Source organism: Aulonocara sp. 'chitande type north' Nkhata Bay, linkage group LG9 (assembly GCF_057382095.1).
Source record: "Aulonocara sp. 'chitande type north' Nkhata Bay isolate Kocher_YH1m ecotype deep benthic linkage group LG9, A_spYH_male_GT1.1, whole genome shotgun sequence".
Lineage (NCBI taxonomy): Eukaryota > Metazoa > Chordata > Actinopteri > Cichliformes > Cichlidae > Aulonocara > Aulonocara sp. 'chitande type north' Nkhata Bay.
Genome location: NC_141352.1, coordinates 2,737,688 through 2,758,169, shown reverse-complemented (window position 1 = coordinate 2,758,169; position 20,482 = coordinate 2,737,688). Strand labels below are relative to the sequence as shown.

Here is a 20,482-nt window from a genome sequence, read left to right as displayed (position 1 = left end):
GAAAATTTCAACAACCACCAAACAGCTAAAACAGTAAATGAGAGCAGTTACACGGATTCTGCACAAAGACGTAAACAAAGATGCCGGGGCTGAAAGCCGGCAGCTCACTGATTCTGATGCGTCGGCGGGTCTGCCTCTTATGTTTACATCTTTTTTGGCGCTAGATTCTGAAGGTGCAGGTTTTGTCACTCTCCAAACATAATTGACTGAACCAGCAGCAGGTTGAACGTCTGGTGTCCTGGTGCAGCCGCAACAACCTGGTGCTAAACAATGACAGTGGAAATTATTGTGGACTTCAGGAAGCACACAGCCCCCACATCATCCTGACTGACACCCTCATCACCACTGTGGACTCATTCCACTTCCTGGATACCACCATCAACCCGGATCTGAAGTGGGAGCCCACCATCACCTCTGTCATTAAGAAAGCCCAGCAGAGGATGTACTTCCTGAGGCAGCTGAAGAAATTCAACCTGCCAACACGGACGATGATGCAATTCTACACTGCAATCATCGAGTCCATCCTCACCTCCTCCATCACCGTGTGGTACGCTGGAGTCGCCACCTCTTACAAACAGAGACTGCAGTGTTTTGTGCGCTCTGCTGAGAAGGTGATTGGCTGCAGACTCCCATCTCTGCAGGACCTGTACACCTCCAGGCACTGGGGCATGCAGCTCGGATCTCAGCTGACCTTTCTCACCCTGGACACAGTCTGTTTGACCTGCTCCCCTCAGGCAGGAGGCTCCGGTCCATTCGCACCAGAACCTCTTGCCATAAGAACAGTTTCTTCCCCTCTGCTGTTGGACACATGAACAATAACCGTATGACTGTTCCCACCACTAACACATGACCCTACGCTGTGTTCACTGCATCTGTCCCATGCACTGATCATCACCTGCATTCATGTATATTTCAATCTGCTTATCACTTTTTTAAATGTTTATTTTTATTTATTTATTTTACAGGCTGCGTCACGCCTGTTCAAGAGTTGCCCACAGATGGCAGGAATAAAATCTCCGCAAAAATTTTCTGGGACAACTTCACCTGTTTCCAAGGTGCATGGAGAGGATGAAAGAATTCACAAAGCAGGAACTCCAGCAACACTTGAGGGAAGATGAACAACTTTAATAATTGACCAACGCGTTTCGGCTTGTGGCCTTCATCAGGGTCATAGTAAAACATTGTAAAAATTGCTTAAATAAAAGACAGGAAACAGAAAAAACTTCAAATTAACCAGTCAAAACTTCATAGATAGGTCAGCTGACATATAATAGATAGGTATTGGTTAATTGGCTCACGCCCAAGTAAATACCAGACTAGATCATTACTGATGAGGAGGAGGGGGGTGACATAACCCCCATATGTCTGAAAATAACACATGCATGAAATGCATAAGGAGGATGCTATAAATATACACACGGGTTTTAAAAAAAAAAGGGGGGGGGGGGTGGTCGTTAATGGTAAAAGCACGTTTGAATTAGGAAACAAGACTACAGGAAGGAATAAAATCTCCAACTACATACTAAACGAAAAAATGTTTGGCTGCCCAGACAAAACCCTCTTGGGGTCCAGATTTGGACCAGAGTCAGGGGATTGGGGATCCCTGTAGTAGGGTCTACCTTACCATGTAAAGTACTTGAAGGAGACTGTTGTTATGATTGAAATAAAACCCAACTGAAAAACTAAACACACTAACACTTTGTCACAAATTCAGCAGAGAGAAGTCCCTCGCTGTGCACACAGAGCCGAGAAAAGAGACGCTCATGTCTGTTCATTTCTGCTCTGTTTGATGAAAACTGTGTTACTGAGGAACAATGAGAGGACTCAGCGTGAGGAGTTGACACTGCAATAACAATCACACATCAACATACAGAAGATTGTTTCAGTGTTAGGTTTAGTGAAATTTGAGGTTAATGGTGTGCCTCAGACTTTGTAATTCCTGTGTGTATGACTTATTTAAACATTCTCCTAAATGCAAAACAACGTTTACCTTTTAAGACTAAATAAATCTGAAAGCTTTTCCATCCTAAAAGAGTACAACAATGTGTAGTTTATGATGTTCTAAAAGTTTCAGCAGCTTTTTGAATTTGTCACATGTGTGGAAAGGTATGAGTGAGTCTTTGTATCGTACTGTGAGTGATGCTCGTCAGCACACAAACCCAGAGTTTCTCTACAGGAACACAGAGAGAGTTATTCCCTGTACTGTAAGGACACATTCAGCATTGTGCAGTAAATCCAGGGCCCTGTTTCAGGAAGCCGGTTTAGTGGAAAAACTGAGTAAGTATACCCTGAGTTAACGAAAACTCTGGGTTTTCGGTTTCACAAAGCGAGTTCAGCTGCAGCCTGAGTGAGTCACTATGATGACACACTCCGTGAAGCTAACCTGCCCCCTAGCAGGTTTACTACAACTAACCCTGACTGTCTCCGCCTCTTTGTCGGAAACCTGACAGTAGGAAGTGTCGGACATGGCGTGCCACTTCCTTGAAGAGCCAGTAGATCGTGAAGCCCAAATTCTCCGCAGAGCTCTCCGCCGGGAGAGAGTGATCAGAGCGCGTTTGGACATTTTATCATTTCCTGATGATTTCCTGTGCGAACGTTACCGTTTCTCAGCACAATCTATAATTTATTTGGATAACATCCTCAGGCCATATATTACGCATGTGACACATCGCGGACATGCTCTCAGTTCATTGCATATTATTTGTATTGCACTTCGGTTTCTTGCAAACGGGAGCTTTCTGTATAATATTGGTGACGCTGAGCACGTTTCCAAGGCTACCGTCTGTCGGGCAGTCAGGAATGTTACAGTTGCACTGAAACGTCTCCTGTACTCGTCTGTGGTGTTCCCCGGTCACAGACCCACAAGATTTATCAAAGAGGGATGCCACAAAATTGCAGGTATCAGGATGAACGAAACTTAATTCATGATGTGGTGATACTTGGACTACTACTTAAATTGCACATTTATTTTCAGGGTTCCCAGGCGTGATTGGCTGTATAGATGGCACTCACATTCCAATCATTGCTCCTTCAGTAAATGAAGGAGACTATGTGAACAGGAAGTCTTTCCACAGCATTAATGTACAGGTACATAGTTCCCTGTAGCATTTCAAACTAACAAATTATTTCATTATAGTAATGGATGCTAATTTGTGTTCTCTGCACTGTGAAGATCATATGTGATGCTGCCAACATTATCACAAATGTGGAAGCTCTGTCCATGACTCACAAATATTCCGTGAATGTACACTGAGCACAAAATTTGGACATGGTGAGTTGAGAATACTTTAAAATATATAAAGACCAATTGCTTCAGGGACATTTGAACTGAAGTGTACCCTTCTGTCTTAGGAGAGTTCACTGGCTACTTGCTTGGTGATAGGGGGTATCCATGTTTACCCTATTTGCTTACCCCTTACCCTGACCCTGAACCGGGCCCACAGCAGTGATATAATCTGGCTAATTGCAGGACAAGAGCCAGAATTGAAATGACTATCGGAATGCTTAAGGCCCGGTTCCAGTGCCTGCAAAGACTCAGGGTCACCCCAGAAAGGGCATGTGACATTATTGTGGCATGTGTGATTCTTCACAACATTGCCACAATTAGAGGAGAACACTGTTCTTCTGAACCAAACATCAGCAGTGATCCAAACCATGAACATCCTGACCCTTGCACGGACATACAAGATGGAAGCGCAGTCAGAGACACCATATGTCACAATCATTTCTTTTGACCCATCACCTCAACATGTTGAAAGAAGAATAAACAGATTTTTTGTTCAACTGGCTTTATTGGTCGCCTGTGTTTCCTGTACACAAAGTATTAAAAGATGTAAACCTCATAAAGTGTCTCTGTTGCTTCCTCCTCTGTAACAGCTGTCAATGTTTCTTCATTATTTTCCTGTAGTAAAGAAATAAACAACATTGCTGTTCTACTGTAAACTCATATAATCTGTGGAGTATTACTCACAACTGCATGTTGGTCTGGCTCAACAGGAGGCTGCACCAGATGCAGTACACCATCACCATCAACTGATAGAATATGAGGTTTATACAGGTCACTTATAACTTACAAGGGACCAAATGGCAATTAACAAACATACCAATCACCTTACACTTCATTGTCATTATGCTCTCAAAGACAACCAAGACTGAGGGAAGGCAAAATCAGTAGGAAAATAACTTCACTACAAAATAATTCATTATGGTAAAGAGTTTATCAAATGAATGAGTAGCACTGCAAAGGTGACTGTGAAGAAAGGATGTATGCACATCATGTATTATTTTGAAGTTACCCCCTATGTAGGCACTTGTGTCTTGCGGGGTTATTGACTCAGAGAATGTCCCCGCAGAGATGCCTTCGGCCACAGGGCGCCCACTGTTTTGGCTGAGGGCCAACTGCTCAGCCTCTGTGAGTGGTGGTGGTGGAGGACCCCCACCTGTTTTTCGGGCCTCCGCTTTTTTTCTGTTGGCTATAATGGGCCACATTTGAGCATACAGAGTAAGCAAATATGTACTTGTAATGTGCTCAGATAATTTCAATAAGTGCTTACAGAAAGAAAATTAATGTAGCCTCTAACTGCAATTGATTTACATAGGACAAACAGACCAAGCACTATGGCTCATAATACAATTACACCTTACCTGTTTGGACTATATTTTTATATTTCATTTTTACTTGCTGCCAGGAACGTTTGGGGCCTGTTGGGTTGCACCTGCGCTCACATCACATCACAAAATAAAATGTATAAAATAACAAATAAAATAACATATGATAAAATAACGTGTTAAATGGGTGGAAATCCCTAGATCAATGTTTAAATTAACACTCACGCATTGACTCTGTCGGCTTTGTTTTGCCATGCATGCTTTTGCAGCTGTGGCTGTGTTACTTTTTTCCGCGGAATTTGCATGTTATCGGCATATGCTGCCATCAGAATTTCGGCCTCAAGCGCTGTGAAATACATTGATCGCACCTTCTTTCCCTCCGTCTCCATGGTGACTCGCTTAATCTGTGCTCCGCTTATCAGGGCTTTATGTATCCTCGTCCGCGCGCTTCACTTGGGGTTAAAGCAACTCCGCGTTGACTGAACTAATTGTTATCAGCCTTTCTGAAACGGAATATTCCGAGTTGGACAGTTCGGGGTTACTCAACCGTGAGTGTCGTTTTTCACTCTGGGTTTTCCAAACCGGCTTCCTGAAACAGGGCCCAGATCACCGAGTTAAATGATTACATGGATGTGAGTGTGATCGTCAGAGCAGCACTGATCAGTGTCAGGTTATAATGACCAAGGTGTACACAAACACTAAGTTTGATATTAAAATGTGTGAAGTGTAAATTCAGCCAAAGCCTTTAACTGGGCTGTGAAAAAATACAAAATAACAGTATTTAATGCTGAGGTGGTGTCAGCTGTATAATATAATTCTGCATCCATCCTAGTAAGAAGGAAAGGAACCACTGTATGTGTTTGTTCTTCACATGCCATTAACTGAGAATGAAGTCATTTGGATGAGTTTTTCTTGTATTTTGTTCATCTCACATCTCTTATTCGCTTCCATATGAGGGGTTAGTGATGCCCAAATTTGTCGATGGGGTGAAGCAGGGCAGGCAATGAACGGCTGGCATCTGACAATGTTAGTACCACATGATCTGCATATAAAGTTATGATGGGTTTCACAGTTACTAATTGCAACGGCTAGTGGCTCCATAGCTAAAGCAAAGTGCAGGGGGGACCGCAGACCCAAATGTAAATGGAGTCGTTTTCCATATGAGTGTAGCAATAGCTCTGGCCTTGGATGTGAAAGGGGAAGTCTTGCAGACTTTATGAAAAATTCCACGACACCTTCATGATGGAAAATGGCTGAAAATAAAAATGGCTTTCATTTTAGCCAGCTTCCCATCTTACAAACAGTCTCCACTGAAATGCAGGAGCTTCTCTTTTATATCCCCCACACTCAACTCTCTGCATCAGGAAGCTCCTGGCACTGGTCACCCTGGGAGTTTCGTCCTTCTACGCCCCAACAATTAGCAGATAACATAGTGAAGCATCGCCAAGCAGTTTTGACAAGGTCATGCTGACACAAAATTTGACTCTGACTTTAAACACTGGTCACTTCAGGTGTTGCTCTGATATACAGGAAATGACATCACGGCTCAAACTCTTTGTCAGTAAACCATTTCTTTATTTAACATGTAAAATTTTGGTTTAACTGTTGCAGGATTTCATTACACAAACAAGCTGAAAAAAAAAACTGCAGAACACATGGATCAATGCATTCAATAAAAATATAACAGGAAACAGATTTCTTAATCAAACTGCTGGAACAAAGCTAACCACTCAACACAAACACTACAGTAGAAGAGTTTAGAAAGCTTAAAATGTAACGAGAGGCACATTTTCATAGGTGCCTAATCAGATCTTTACAGAAGACTCCACCTGAACTCTGTGGAGCCTGATCTCAAGGGTTTAAGTCTGACCCTGAAACCAGAAGAGGATCTTTCTGTCTCTGCAAGGCAAGGCAAGGCAAGGCAAATTTATTTGTATAGCACAATTCAACAACAAGGTGATTCAAAGTGCTTTACAGAGACATTAGAAACAAAAACAAATAAAAAGCATGATTTAAAATGGATTAAAACAAGCAAACAAACAAACTAAGTAAACACACACATTTCACACCTGTTCGCGCGATCTGAACCCTTATCGTAAGGGGAGCTACCAGTCCTTCTGTGGACGAGCTACTTTCTATTTTAAATTCCCTGAATTTAAAATACTCTCTAGACCCAGTCTAGACCCAGTTGGGGAGCTACCCAGAGCTCTAAACCCACTTAACAAACAAACAAAACAAACAAAACAGTATATAAAATCAAAACAGATAAAATCAGAAATAGATAAGATCAGTAGTTAGTGTAAGTTTTGAAATTTAAGCTTAAAAGTGTGGATTTGGTGCTTTATTCAAATGCAGCTGAGAACAGGTGAGTCTTCAACCTGGATTTAAATAAACTGAGTGTTTCAGCTGATCTGAGGCTTTCTGGGAGTTTGTTCCAGATATAAGGAGCATAAAAGCTGAATGCAGCTTCTCCGTGTCTGGTTCTGACTCTGGGAACTGATAAAAGACCGGATCCAGATGACCTGAGGGATCTGGAAGGTTCATACTGGGTCAGGAGGTCACTGACCCAGTATGCAGATTCACTGTGATCCAGAGATGGTAATGATTTCAGTCCTGCATCACGCTGATGTTTGCACAGAGGAGATAATTTAGTAAATGTTTTTGAACATTGGTAACAGTAAAACAGTTCCTTCATAATCATTATGCAAATTTTTACTCTGTGAATGGTACTCATGGCCATTGACCAGTGGTTGTTGATCAATGGTCATAAGAATTTGCATATTAATGATGAAGAAACTGACCTCACAGCCCATTGTTCACTCATTGGGCCGGTTTCATTCGTTATGCAAATGTACTGTTTACAAGATTAACTTAAAAGCGGGAATCAAGACGTAACAGTTTATTTGTAACATGGAATCGTTTGTGAGTGGAGTATGAACTGAGATTACTCAAACTCTTTCACAGATGAAGTTCTCTTTCATGTGTCTGCGTTCATGCTTAGTATGATCACATGATTGGGAAAAGGTTTTGTCACAGTGTCTGCACTTGTATGGTTTCTCTCAAGTGTGGACTCGTTTATGCTTTTCAAGCTGACGTGCACTGATGAAGGATGACCCACACTGATCGCAGACATGCTTTTTAACCCCACTGTGAATGAGTTCATATTGTTTGAAGTGTTTTGAAGTGGCGAAGCCTCTCCTGCATTGTTTACAGTAGTTCATTTCGTCTCCAGTGTGTCTACGTTGATGTATTTTCAGAGTCCTTCAATGACTTCATGTTTTTCCACAAAGGTCACAACAAAAGTCTTTCCCACAGCGATGACAGGGTTGAGAACTTAATCCATCTGTGTTGCTCTGCTTCTAAACAAAGACACAAAGACAGTGTAAGTCAGTCCGTCAACATTTTTATCCTGAACGTCGCCTGAAATAAAGAGCATCTCTGCCAAAGTCCAATTACATTTTACTGCTTACATTATCACACTCAGCTCAATTTAATGTGCTATAAAAACGATAAGAGTAAAAACATTAAATCAATACTAGTTTAATGCTACAATAACAGTAATACAATTCTCAAACACTATCCCTAAAAACCTGTGATCAGAGTCTGAATAATCATTCAGAGCTGCCTTTCCATGCAGTAGAATTGCTAACATGCTAACACAATTTGATGAGCAGAGTTGTTTCAAACAGTCGGGCTGACAAGATAAACATAAAAATACATACCTCACAGTAACTGCACTTGTAGAGTCTTTCTGGTGTGGATCTGTTGGTGTCGTCTCAGAGAATGTGGAGATTTAAAAGTCTTCTCACACAGGTCACATTTATAAGGGCTCTCCTCAGAGTGGGTAAACATGTGACATTGTAACTCTCTGTTTGTAGCAAAGTGTTTGCCACACTGATCACAACTGTACACATCATGTCTGGTGTGAATGCGTAGGTGTGTATTTCGCCTCCCTATCCGGCTGAAAGTTTTTCCACAAATGTCACAGCTGTATGCCTTAATTCCAGAGTGGGTAACTAGATGACTCCGTAAGCTGCTACTGTGAGTAAAAGCTCTGCCACACTGATCACAGCTGTACGCTTTAAGTCCACTGTGGATGAGTTGGTGTGTTTTTAAGTTTCCAGGTTGGGTAAAAGACTTTCCACACTCGTCACATCTGAATGGTTTCTCTCCACTGTGGATCAGTTGGTGTGTTTTTAAGCTTCCAGACTTGGTAAAAGACTTTCCACACTCATCACAGCTGAACGGTCTCTCTCCAGTGTGGATGAGTTGGTGTGTTTTTAAGCTTCCAGACTGGGTAAAAGACTTTCCACACTCATCACAGCTGAACGGTCTCTCTCCAGTGTGGATCAGTTGGTGTGTTTTTAAGCTTCCAGATTGGGTAAAAGACTTTCCACACTCATCACAGCTGAATGGTCTCTCTCCAGTGTGGATCAGTTGGTGTGTTTTTAAGCTTTCAGATTTGGTAAAAGACTTTCCACAGTCGTCACAGCTGAACGGTCTCTCTCCAGTGTGGATCAGTTGGTGTGTTTTTAAGTTTCCAGAGTGGGTAAAAGACTTTCCACACTCATCACAGCTGAATGGTCTCGCTCCAGTGTGGATCAGTTGGTGTTTTTTTAAGCTTCCAGATAAGGTGAAAGACTTTCCACACTCATCACAGCTGAATGGTCTCTCTCCACTGTGGATCTGTTGGTGTGCTTTCAGAGAATGTGGAGATTTAAAAGTCTTCTCACACAGGTCACATTTATAAGGTCTCTCCTCAGAGTGGGTAAACATGTGACATCGTAACTTTCTGTTTGTAGCAAACTGTTTGCCACACTGCTCACAGCTGTACACATCATGTCTGGTGTGAATGCGTAGGTGAATATTTCTGTACCCTACATGGCTGAAAGTTTTTCCACAAAAGTCACAGCTGTATGCCTTAATTCCAGAGTGGGTAACTAGATGACTCCGTAAGCTGCTACTGCGAGTAAAAGCTCTGCCACACTGATCACAGCTGTACGCTTTAAGTCCACTGTGAATGAGATGGTGACTTTTTAGGGCTTTCTTCCAGGAAAAAGACTTTCCACACAAGTCACAGCTGAACGGTCTCTCTCCAGTGTGGATGACCTGATGGATTTGTAGTGAATCCTTCTTAAGAAAATCCTTCCCACACTCTTCACAGCTGTACGCTTTAACTCCACCGTGGATCAGTTGGTGTGTTTTTAAGCTTCCAGACTGGGTAAAAGACTTTCCACACTCATCACAGCTGAATGGTCTCTCTCCAGTGTGGATCAGTTGGTGTTTTTTTAAGTTTCCAGAGTGGGTAAAAGACTTTCCACAGTCTCCACAGCTGAACGGTCTCTCTCCAGTGTGGATCAGTTGGTGTGTTTTTAAGCTTCCAGAGTGGGTAAAAGACTTTCCACAGTCTCCACAGCTGAACGGTCTCTCTCCAGTGTGGATCAGTTGGTGTCTTTTTAAGTGTCCAGATTGGGTAAAAGACTTTCCACACTCGTCACAGCTGAACGGTCTCTCTCCAGTGTGGATGACCTGATGCATTTTTAGGGAAGCTTTCACAGTAAAATCTTTCCCAAACTTGTCACAGTTGTATTTTTTTCTTCCACTTCTTTCTTCAACGAATTTGTCGGGCTCCTGAGAGCGCTGACTTCTCGATCCACGTTGGTCCTGCAGTGACAGAGATACAAACAGAGGCAGTGAGTTGTGGGAAATACATTATTCTAACCGGCCTTTTATTAGTGGTATTTTGTGACCTTTTATTAAATAAGTAGTTACACTTATTTTCATACACACATTGCAAATGTGCTCATGAGAGTTGGCATTCAGTCTTTTGAGGGTCAATGCAAACACACTTACAGACACAGATAAATATTAGACTTGTTTCTAGGGCAAAGGTGAGAGACATTTGGCCTGCAAAGTGCCTGTACGCCTGCTCAGTGAGATTAGCACAGGATGTCACAGGAGAAAAAAAAGCAGGAAACACAGAAGCTGTGTCCCAAAACGTCGGCTGCATCCTTCGGAGGACCCCGGCCTTCGCGGTCTACGTGGGCCGGGTCCTTCAAAGACCGAGAAGGCCGGAAGTGCGAGGTTGCGAAATGGGATAGTCTAGCCTTCAAATTTGCGTCACCGCTGTCTTGGTCTGCTCCTTGCTATCTAAAATATAACAGGACACTGGCATAAATTCTCGACCGTCTCACACTTCTGTTTAATCAGTTTTCTGTTTAACGTTTATTCAGCTGTGTGAAAATCCCGGAGGAACCCACCCGATGGATTAATAAAGTTTTATTTACTCTAATAATCTAATAACTTTGATCTCAGCCAAACCGATTTACTCTGGAACAAATAAAACAATGAAAAAAGGCAAACAATTACATTTTTAAGTTGTCCAAGTGACTTATATATCATGTTTAACTTGAGTAGCGAAAAAGCGGGGGTCTGAAAACGATGAAGCCAGGAGTCCGCTGCTCTCGTCGGCTGAAGTGACCATTGAACCCCCGGCTTGCTATCGAGCTGGTGGGTAACAGACGTCTCCAAAAACGTTGGCACATTTTTGCAAATATGCGATGTCTTGATAAACCGAGCAGATATTTGTATTTTACACAGCTACAATCTCGCCTGAAAATATGTTAAAAGTTGAGTAATAAGAGTAATAAGACTAATTTTAAAACTTAGCAGCGGCCGCCATTGTTGGCAGCTGAAATTTGGCTGTCCCGCGCTATGAATTCTGGGATATGGTGGGCCACGAAGGACACACCCGACACATCCTTCAAATTCGGGGAAATGAAGGACGCATTTGTCGGCCGCATTTGAAGGAGTCGACGAATTGGGACAGCCTTCGTCGCCTGGCTGTGACGTAATCGGCCTTCAAATGCGGCCTCCGGAGGATGCAGCCGACGTTTTGTGACACATCTATAGTGTGAGACGGTGAGGAAGTGTTATACAAGTCAAGAGAGTTAAAAAAGGAAATGTGTCTAACTGTTTCTAACTGTAACTGACGCATATTATGTCTGCTTACGTATTGTGACGCTGGACTTTAATATACAAAAGTAGTGTGATGTGTGCTTCCTAGTTAAGACCTCTGTAAGTGAGTGACGCTGCAGACCTCTCCCGCGTACGTGTAATCAATAAATCATTGTTTGACTGGACTTCTCTGGAGTGTTGGTTGTTTTTTCTCGAACTCAAATAAAAGGATCGGGACAGTGTGAAATGCAGTCGTGAAACAAACTGAACCTTCAAACTCCCTCCATTAACACTAGTTGTAAACCCAAGGCTGGTAGTGATGTGAAGTTCATGAACAAGTTTGCTCTAAGAGTCCATTCTTTGTAGTGAACGAGACAAACTGGCTTCTGTCACGAGAAGATAAATAACCCCCCCTTACCCCACCCGTTTCAACATATCTACATGCATTTGTGTGTGTGTGTGTGTGTGTATATATATATATATACACACACACACACACACACACACACACATATATACACACACATACATACATACATGTACACTTTTTTTTATGCGGGCACAGGAAGATGCGGTTGCTGAACTTGGACACAGCTAGGTACAGCAAGCTGCTTCTTCTTCTTATGGGTTTTATGGCAGCTGGCATCCTTGTACATGCAGTGCTGCCATCTTCTGTTTCAGTCCGTTATTACAATCTTTAAACCTACTGCTTATTCCTGCGTCTTTTGGGATCTTAAATAGCTTCAAACGACGTATCGACTATTAAATTAGTCGTTGACGATTTTGATTGTTGACGTAATCGTGACTAGTTGACTAATCGTGGCAGCCCTAATATATATATATCAATATTTTTCAATACACGTGTCCATATTTATGTCTCCAGATTGTTTGTATAGTGAGCCTTTAAGACTGTACTCTTGGAACAGTTTTTATTTTTGCTGCTTTTGTCTTACACTGTCAAATAAACACAGATTTGCAGCGTTTGTGTCATGGTCCTGGGTCGTTGACCCAGCGTTTTGTGTTTATTCTGATTTGTTTAGGGGTTAACCTGAAGTTTGGTGTATTGTCAGCCCTACCTGTGTCTGTCCTTGGTGCTCTGTTCATGTCCCCGTGTAGTGTTGTAAATCAGTCTGTGTTTCCTGTTTTACTTTGAAGGCTCGTGTTCTGGATTTCCTGTTCCATTCTGAAGATCTGTATCTGTGTCATTGTGTTCAGCTTGTGTCCTCCAGTCATTATGTGTATTCAGATCAGCTGTTCTTCCCTCCTGTGTGCGATCACCCGATTACCGTGTGTGTGTATATATAGTGGGTGTCGGTCTGTGTTTGTTGTCGGCTCGTCTGCGTTCATCCATGTATCACTGCGTTATCTGCGGTCCTCCGTGTATCTCTGCATTCCTCTGTATCTCTGCATTCATCTGCGTTCTATGGTGTTTCGTTCCACCTCTGTGAATAAACGTCACTCATATCATCAGTTTGCTGCATCTTGGGTCCTCCTTTTCCTCCACACCACACGGCTCCCTCCGCCAGCCATGACAGTTTGTATGTGTGTGCAAAAGGAAATCTGCCAGGCCTCAAAGACAGTGGGTGCTTTGCACAACAAAAGCAGGATGTGAATCGAGCATATGACCTGTACAAATCTCAGCAGGGGTGATTAACACCTCGGGACTTTCACCAGAAAATAAAAAAGTCAGTAATTCTAGTAGGTGTTGGGTTCAGGGGATTTCTGCAAATTTGCGCAGGGTTAGTAAATCAAGTGTTGAAGTTAGCTCAGTGCTTACCTTTAGATGAGCCCACAAACCGAGAGAAACTCCGTGATGAAGCTGGAACTCTTTCCAAACACAGGAAACAGATCAGGGAGCAGAGACCCACGTGGTTCACGCTGATCTCAGCTACGATCCAGGAGACAAGGTTGGGCGGATCGATGCAGATATTTATCCAGATGTTGGTAGTGGTTGTTGATCGATACGTTAGTTTGTTTCTCTCCTGTAGATTTACTTCTTTAATCGCTGTGGATGAAAAAGCAGCTCTGTCTGTGTGAGCACCTCTTCTTATGCGGCAGACGCACTTTGCTCCGCCCCCTTCTTCCTGCCCTGCTGGGATTTGTTACTGTGCCGTCACGTGACTCAGATGCGCTCAGAAGACGCATTTGGACTGCAGAGAGTGAGAAAGAGGAGCAACATGTGGAGATATTTTATGACTGTAATTGAAAATGCTGGAGAACAGATGGAAGGCGTGTCAAGTCACAGGGGACCACAACAAGCTGTAGAGTTCAGCTTATTTTTTCACACCTCAGTTAAATGCTTTGACTGAAGTCTCACTGCACACACTCAAACTTAGTGTTTGTGTACACCTTGGTCATTATAACCTGACACTGATCAGTGCTGCTCTGACGATCACACTCACATCCATGTAATCATTTAACTGGGCTGATCTGGAGTTACTGCACAATGCTGAATGTGTCCTTACAGTACAGGGAATAACTCTCTCTGTGTTCCTGTAGAGAAAGAAAGAAAGACTCACTCATGCTTTTCCACACATGTGACAAATTCAAAAAGCTAAACTACACATTGTTGTCCTCTTTTAGGATGGAACAGCTTTCAGATTTATTTACTCTTAAAAGGATAAAATATGTTTTTAAGAATTTTGCATTCAAGACGAGAATGTTTAAATAAGTCATGTAAATGAGAATTTCAAAGTTGGTGGCTGCAGTATATACAAATTGGTGTATCTCAAAAATAAAACTATGAAGACACTCAAAATTAATTTGGAAACTGTTTTATGCAACTTTTTTACATTTCCAATTTTGAGGGATGAACCTCTGAAATTTCTTTAACGAGAAATTTGTGTAAAAATAAACATTTGGGATATAATGGTTGTATTGATGTATAGCAACTTGAAATACTCCCAGAAATGGCACTACAACATGTAAAAATATAACGATAAGCTCAGGCAGACTTGGTTCTGTGGTAGGTCTAAAGGGTTAAACTGCTTCCTCACATCTGCTTCATGAATATGAAGGGTTGTAGTGGGAGAAGGTGGTGTGAAATCCTCATAGCTGTGGAGTGAGGGGGGAGCTCCTGTGGGTGAAGTCTTTGATGGTGGTGATGGCTCTGTGCTGGTGGGAGTGGGGAGGTGGGGGGGATGATGGACCAAAGTGTCTCTATTGTTGGGGAAGGTGGAGGTGTCAAGGCTGCTTGACGTCTCATCAAACCAGCAGTAAAGGTCGTTGAGGGTGTTGGCCAGCAGCAGGTCGTCAGTGGAGTGGGGCCCTGTGCTTATATCCTTACTCTCATTTCCCTTAGCGTATCTGTAACATGCAACTTCTGTCGGTGCTGTGCTACTGGAAACTGAATTTCCCGGAGGAACCGAGCCGAGGGATTAATAAAGGTCCATCCATCCATCGGACATTTGCGCACATGCTTAAAAATTTCATTGACCCCATTTCCTCCAAAGTAAAATTCTAGCTGCACATGTCCATGAAAATTTCTCCCACTGAAATGAGAGCCAGCACTGTTTTGCAGTATGTTTTAAGTTACATTGTTTTGAGTTTGTCATAAATATTTACTGCACAGTTTAAAGCACTTCTGAGTTTTCCTGAATATTGAGTCTTTTTTGTGGTCAATTGTTTGTACCAAAATAATTGATTCGTTTTGGCGTTTTCAGTGTTCCAAGTGACTTCTCAGTAAACAGTACATTTGCACACTGAAAACAGCCCACGGAATGAACAATGGGCTGTAAGGTCAGTTTCTTCATCATTAATATGCAAATCATGACCATTGATCAAATTCAACGAGTACCCTTCACAGAGAGTTGGGGAATGGCTGCAATCCCAGCATTGTAAGATGGTGAAAGATGTACCCTTAGGGTTAGGGGCTCCAGATTGGATCATGGAGGTAGTGGACCCCCTGCCCTGCAATAATACATACAAAACCCAACAATCCCTTTGGTGACAATGGGAAGGAAAATCTCGCTTTTAACAGGAAGAAATCAGAAATCTCCAACAGAACCAGGTTCAGGTCCTTCTTTCACCCCACAGACAGTTGGGGTGAAAGAAGGAAAACAGGATAAAGACATGCTGTGGAAGACAGACGGAGATTAATAACAAGTATGTATATGTATATATATGTGTATACTTTTGCTAGGAGTGTGTTGGAAATTTGGTAATTGAGTGTTGTGCAGTGAATTGTGCCTACAGTTTTGCAAAGTGTGTGTTACAAAATTGCAAACTGAGTGCAAAGCAGTTTTTGTGCTTTTAGTTTTGCAAACTCAGTGAGTGGTTTTGCTATAAGTCTGAATAGTTTTAGAGATTGTGCTACAGGAATCACAGTTAGGGTTTAAGCATTCAGAAAAAACTAAGTTTTGCATTGTGTTATTGTTTTGGCCATAAGTTTAACAGTTTTGAAAACAGTATGTAAGCACATGCAAAATGTCCTGTACGTACAAAGATTTTTGGCAGTTGTTGTTTCTGAGTGAGAAAATAATTCATGAAATTTGAGAGATGTAGTCATTGAATGCATTTTGTGCCAAAACACTGATAACTGATCCTCAGTTTAGCCCACATAGACTTCTGTTGTGCTCACTGTGTGAGGAGTTTTGCAAACGTGACCTAAGTATTGAGAAATGTGTCCTAGCGTCTGTAAAAACTGTAATCTAGCTGTGTTTGCTTTTGCAAGAGAACTACAATGTTTTGATTATTGGGTGACAGGTTTTTTTATTTGTGTGAAGAGTTTTGCAAAATTAGCCAATAGTTACAAAAAATGTGCTTAAGCAATCAGAAAAAACTGTAACAGTTTTGAAAACAGTATGTAAGCACATGCAAAATGTCCTGTACGTACAAAGATTTTTGGCAGTTGTTGTTTCTGAGTGAGAAAATAATTCATGAAATTTGAGAGATGTAGTCATTGAATGCATTTTGTGCCAAAACAATGATAACTGATCCTCAGTTTAGCCCACATAGACTTCTGTTGTGCTCACTGTGTGAGGAGTTTTGCAAAAGTGTCCTAAGTATTGAGAAATGTGTCCTAGCGTCTGTAAAAAAACTGTAATGATATCCCCACAGAACAAAGAAGCGCCGGGGAAAACGCGCTGGTATTAGGAACAGACTGAGACAGCAGGCGCATCGCGCACCACTGCCCAGTATCCTACTGGCCAATGTACAATCCATGGAGAACAAGCTCGATGACCTAAGAGCAAGGGTCACCTTCCAACGTGACATGAGGGACTGCAACATTCTGTGCTTCACGGAGACATGGCTGACCCCCACCGTGCCGGACCAGGCCGTAACTCCGTCGGATTCATTCTTTGTGCTCCGCGCGGACAGAACGGCAGAGTCGAACAAAACCAAAGGTGGAGGAGTGTGTTTCATGATAAACAGAAAGTGGTGTGATGCCAGGAGCATTTCTACTCTCTCCAGCGGCTGCTCGCCACATCTGGAGTTCCTGAGCATTAAGTGCCGCCCTTTCTATCTGCCCTGTGAGTTCACCTCAGTCATCGCCACGGTGGTCTACATCCCACCCCAAGCGGACACAGGTATGGCTTTGTCCGAATTACATGATGTGCTGAGCTCGCTTCAAAACAAGGACCCGGGCGCAGCCCTCATTGTAGCAGGAGACTTTAACAAAGCGAACCTCAGACAAGTCATGGCAAACTTTTACCAGCATGTCTCGTGTCCAATGAGAGGGGATCGGATTTTGGATCACTGCTACACGCCATACAAGCAGGGCTACAAAGCGGTCTCACACCCGGCTTTTGGGAAGTCTGACCACAACGCCATCTTCCTCATTCCCCATTATAAACAAAGCATACGGAGGGAAGAAGTAACCACGAGGGAGGTAAAACGGTGGACTGCCCAATCAGAAGCTACGCTACAGGACGCACTCAACGACGTAGACTGGGACATGTTCAGAGCATGCGCAGTCGACATCAACGAGTTTACGGAAGTAGCAGTATGCTTCGTCAAAATGCTAGCGGAGGAGATTATCCCCACTGCGAGAGTCACCACATTCCCAAACCAGAAACCGTGGATGGATAGATCGATCCGCACTGCAGTAAACGCCAGGACCGCCTCCTACAACGCGGGTCTCACCACTGGCGATATGAGCACCTACAAAGCGGCCTCATATGGCGTGCGGCGCGCGGTGAGAGATGCCAAACGCCGGTACCGGGAACGTGTGGAGTCCCGCTTCCACCAGGGCGACACACGGAGTATGTGGCACGGACTACGCACCATTACGGACTACAAAGCCAGGGACACTGCGCTGATCAACGCCGACTCTGCATTCACCAACGACCTGAATCGGTTCTACGCCTGTTTCGAGGTTAGCCAGGCGGCTAATGCTATCTACCGCCTGACTACCGAGGATAGTGACGTCATCAGCGAGAGACCGGTGACCAGCATCACCGAGCATGACGTCCGAGCGGCACTGAGGAGAGTGAACACAAGGAAAGCGGCGGGGCCAGACGGCATCACCGGCCGTCTGCTGCGCTGCTGTGCTGACCAGCTAGCAGGTGTGTTCACTTACATCTTCAACGAGTCCCTGGCGAAGTCTGTGGTCCCCACATGCTTCAAAAGATCCACCATCATCCCTGTGCCCAAGAACAGCAAACCCTCATCCCTGAACGATTACCGGCCAGTTGCACTGACCTCGGTAGTAATGAAGGTGTTTGAGAGGCTGCTGAAGAACATCATCTCCTCCTCCATCCCAGACACCACAGATCCGCTGCAGTTCGCCTACAGATCCAACAGATCCACAGAGGATGCCATCGCCCACGTCCTACACACCACTCTCAGCCACGTGGACAAGAAACAGGGTAACTATGTGTGAATGCTGTTTGTTGATTACAGCTCAGCGTTTAACACAATAGTGCCCTGCAGACTGTTCACAAAGCTGAGGGATCTGGGACTTAACAGCCGTCTGTGTGCATGGGTGTTAGACTTCCTCACTGGCAGAACTCAGGTGGTGAGGGTGGGCAGGTGCTTCTCCAACAGCATCACCATCAACACAGGAGCACCTCAGGGATGTGTCCTCTTGCCACTGCTCTACTCCCTCTACACTTCAGACTGTGTGGCCACCCACGGCTCCAACACCATTGTGAAGTTTGCTGACGACGACACAGTGGTGTTGGGTGCCATCTCCAACAATGATGAGGCGGCCTACATGGATGAAGTGAAGAATCTGGCATCATGGTGCCAGGACAACCACCTCCAGCTGAACGTCAGCAAGACCAAGGAGCTGGTGGTGGACTTCAGAAGGGGTCAGCACAGAGACTACAAGCCCATTATCATCAATGGAGCTCCAGTGGAGAGGGTGCAGTCCTTCAAGTATCTTGGTGTCCACATCTCCTCAGACCTGACATGGGCTGCCCACATTCAGGTCCAGACCAAAAAGGCTAGGCAGCGCCTGTATCACCTACGACAACTGAGGAAGTTCAGGGTCTCTCCAAAGATCCTCAGGATTTTCTATACAGGCGCTGTGGAGAGCATCCCCACACAGAACATGACATCGTGGTTTGGGAACAGCTGTGTGAAGGACCAAAAGCTCTCCAGAGAGTGATCCGTACAGCAGAACACTGCTGCAGGATTGCTCTCCCCCCGCTTCAGGACACCTACACCAGGAGATGCCGGACTAGAGCAGCGCAGATACTGAAGGACCCGTCCCATCCAGGCAACAAACTGTTCCAACTTCTGCAATCTGGTAGAAGGTTCCGCATCTTCCGGGCAAGGACAGAGAGACTCAAGAGGAGCTTCTATCCCCAAGCCATCCGTGCCCTAAACACACACACCCGCCCTCTCACATCATCTATAATTGACTGAGACAGGACTCTCTTCCAAGCACTCTAAACCAAGGCACAATGTACATTTCAATTCCTTTAATTTTAAATATGTTTATATTGTCTATCCTGTAAAATAGTCAGATGTCTATTCATATTAATGTACAGAATTCACCTGCTTGCTGCTACTACTGCACATTCACCCAGTGTGTGTGTGTGTGTGTGTGTGTATATATATATATATATATATATATATATATATATATATATATATATATATATATATATATATATATATATATATATATATATATATATATATATAAATAAAATGTTCTTCCTCCACACCCCCCCCCCCAATTTTTGCACATGTCGAGGAGCGTGTCAGGCTACATTTCACTGTGTGTTATACTTGTATAACTATGCATGTGACAAATAAAGAACCTTGAACCTTGAACCTCTCTCTCTCTCTCTCTCTCTCTCTCGCTCTGTGTGTCTGTGTCTGTGTGTGTGTGTCTGTGTGTGTGTGTCTGTGTGTGTGTCCTCACAGAAGGAAGGTCACAGCAGGAGCTTTTCTCAAACGCATTTCCAATCAGTTTTTTTACAAGAAGTGCAGCTCATACAATGGTATAAATGTATTCTTTGGGTTTCTTTATAAATATGAGACTCTAAAGATTTTGAGTTTGTGCACGTTGTGAAACAAGAATCTGAAATATTTGTGTCACAATGATTTCTATAAAAGCATGTTGTTAATGGGGATAATGTGACAAATCTTTTGTGACCCTATTAATGATCAAAGGTAATTGAAGAGGAAGCTTGAACCCAGGCTCAGGACATTTTCATGACAAGTGTCAGCGCAGACATCTACCAACGAGAGAACAAGTTTTATCATCATAAAGACTGTGATATGAAGCATCGTTAAAGTGTCACTTCAGTAATGTTGACTCATGTTTTTAATAATGACTTTAAAACACTAAACTCTAATTTCTGTGGTTATTTTAAGTTTACAGAATATAACATGTGGTAAGACGACGAGTTTTACTTCTCACCGGCCGTGTTATGTGCATCTATTTATCATGTATGCTACTTTGCTCTGTGGACTGTAAAATGTTTCATTGTGTTCATGAAATAAACCAGACTTTCACTGT

The 20,482-nt window shown here is 43.3% G+C and overlaps 1 protein-coding gene across 1 annotated transcript; it reads right to left on the bottom strand.

The window, feature by feature from the left end:
* Nucleotides 1–6,168: 6,168 nt before the first annotated feature.
* LOC147321417 (uncharacterized) lies at nt 6,169–14,059 on the bottom strand. The gene is made up of 4 exons (XM_086305335.1): nt 13,968–14,059; nt 13,343–13,715; nt 8,331–10,272; nt 6,169–7,967 (listed from the first exon to the last, which is right to left on the bottom strand). The coding sequence occupies exon 3, from the start codon at nt 10,144–10,146 to the stop codon at nt 8,332–8,334; it is 1,815 nt and encodes a 604-aa protein (XP_086161461.1). The 5' UTR covers nt 10,147–10,272; nt 13,343–13,715; nt 13,968–14,059; the 3' UTR covers nt 6,169–7,967; nt 8,331.
* Nucleotides 14,060–20,482: the final 6,423 nt, after the last annotated feature.

Bases quoted from the DNA above. Each gene is read 5' to 3' on its own strand.
- LOC147321417 (XM_086305335.1), bottom strand. From the start codon at position 10,146: ATGCATCAGGTCATCCACACTGGAGAGAGACCGTTCAGCTGTGACGAG.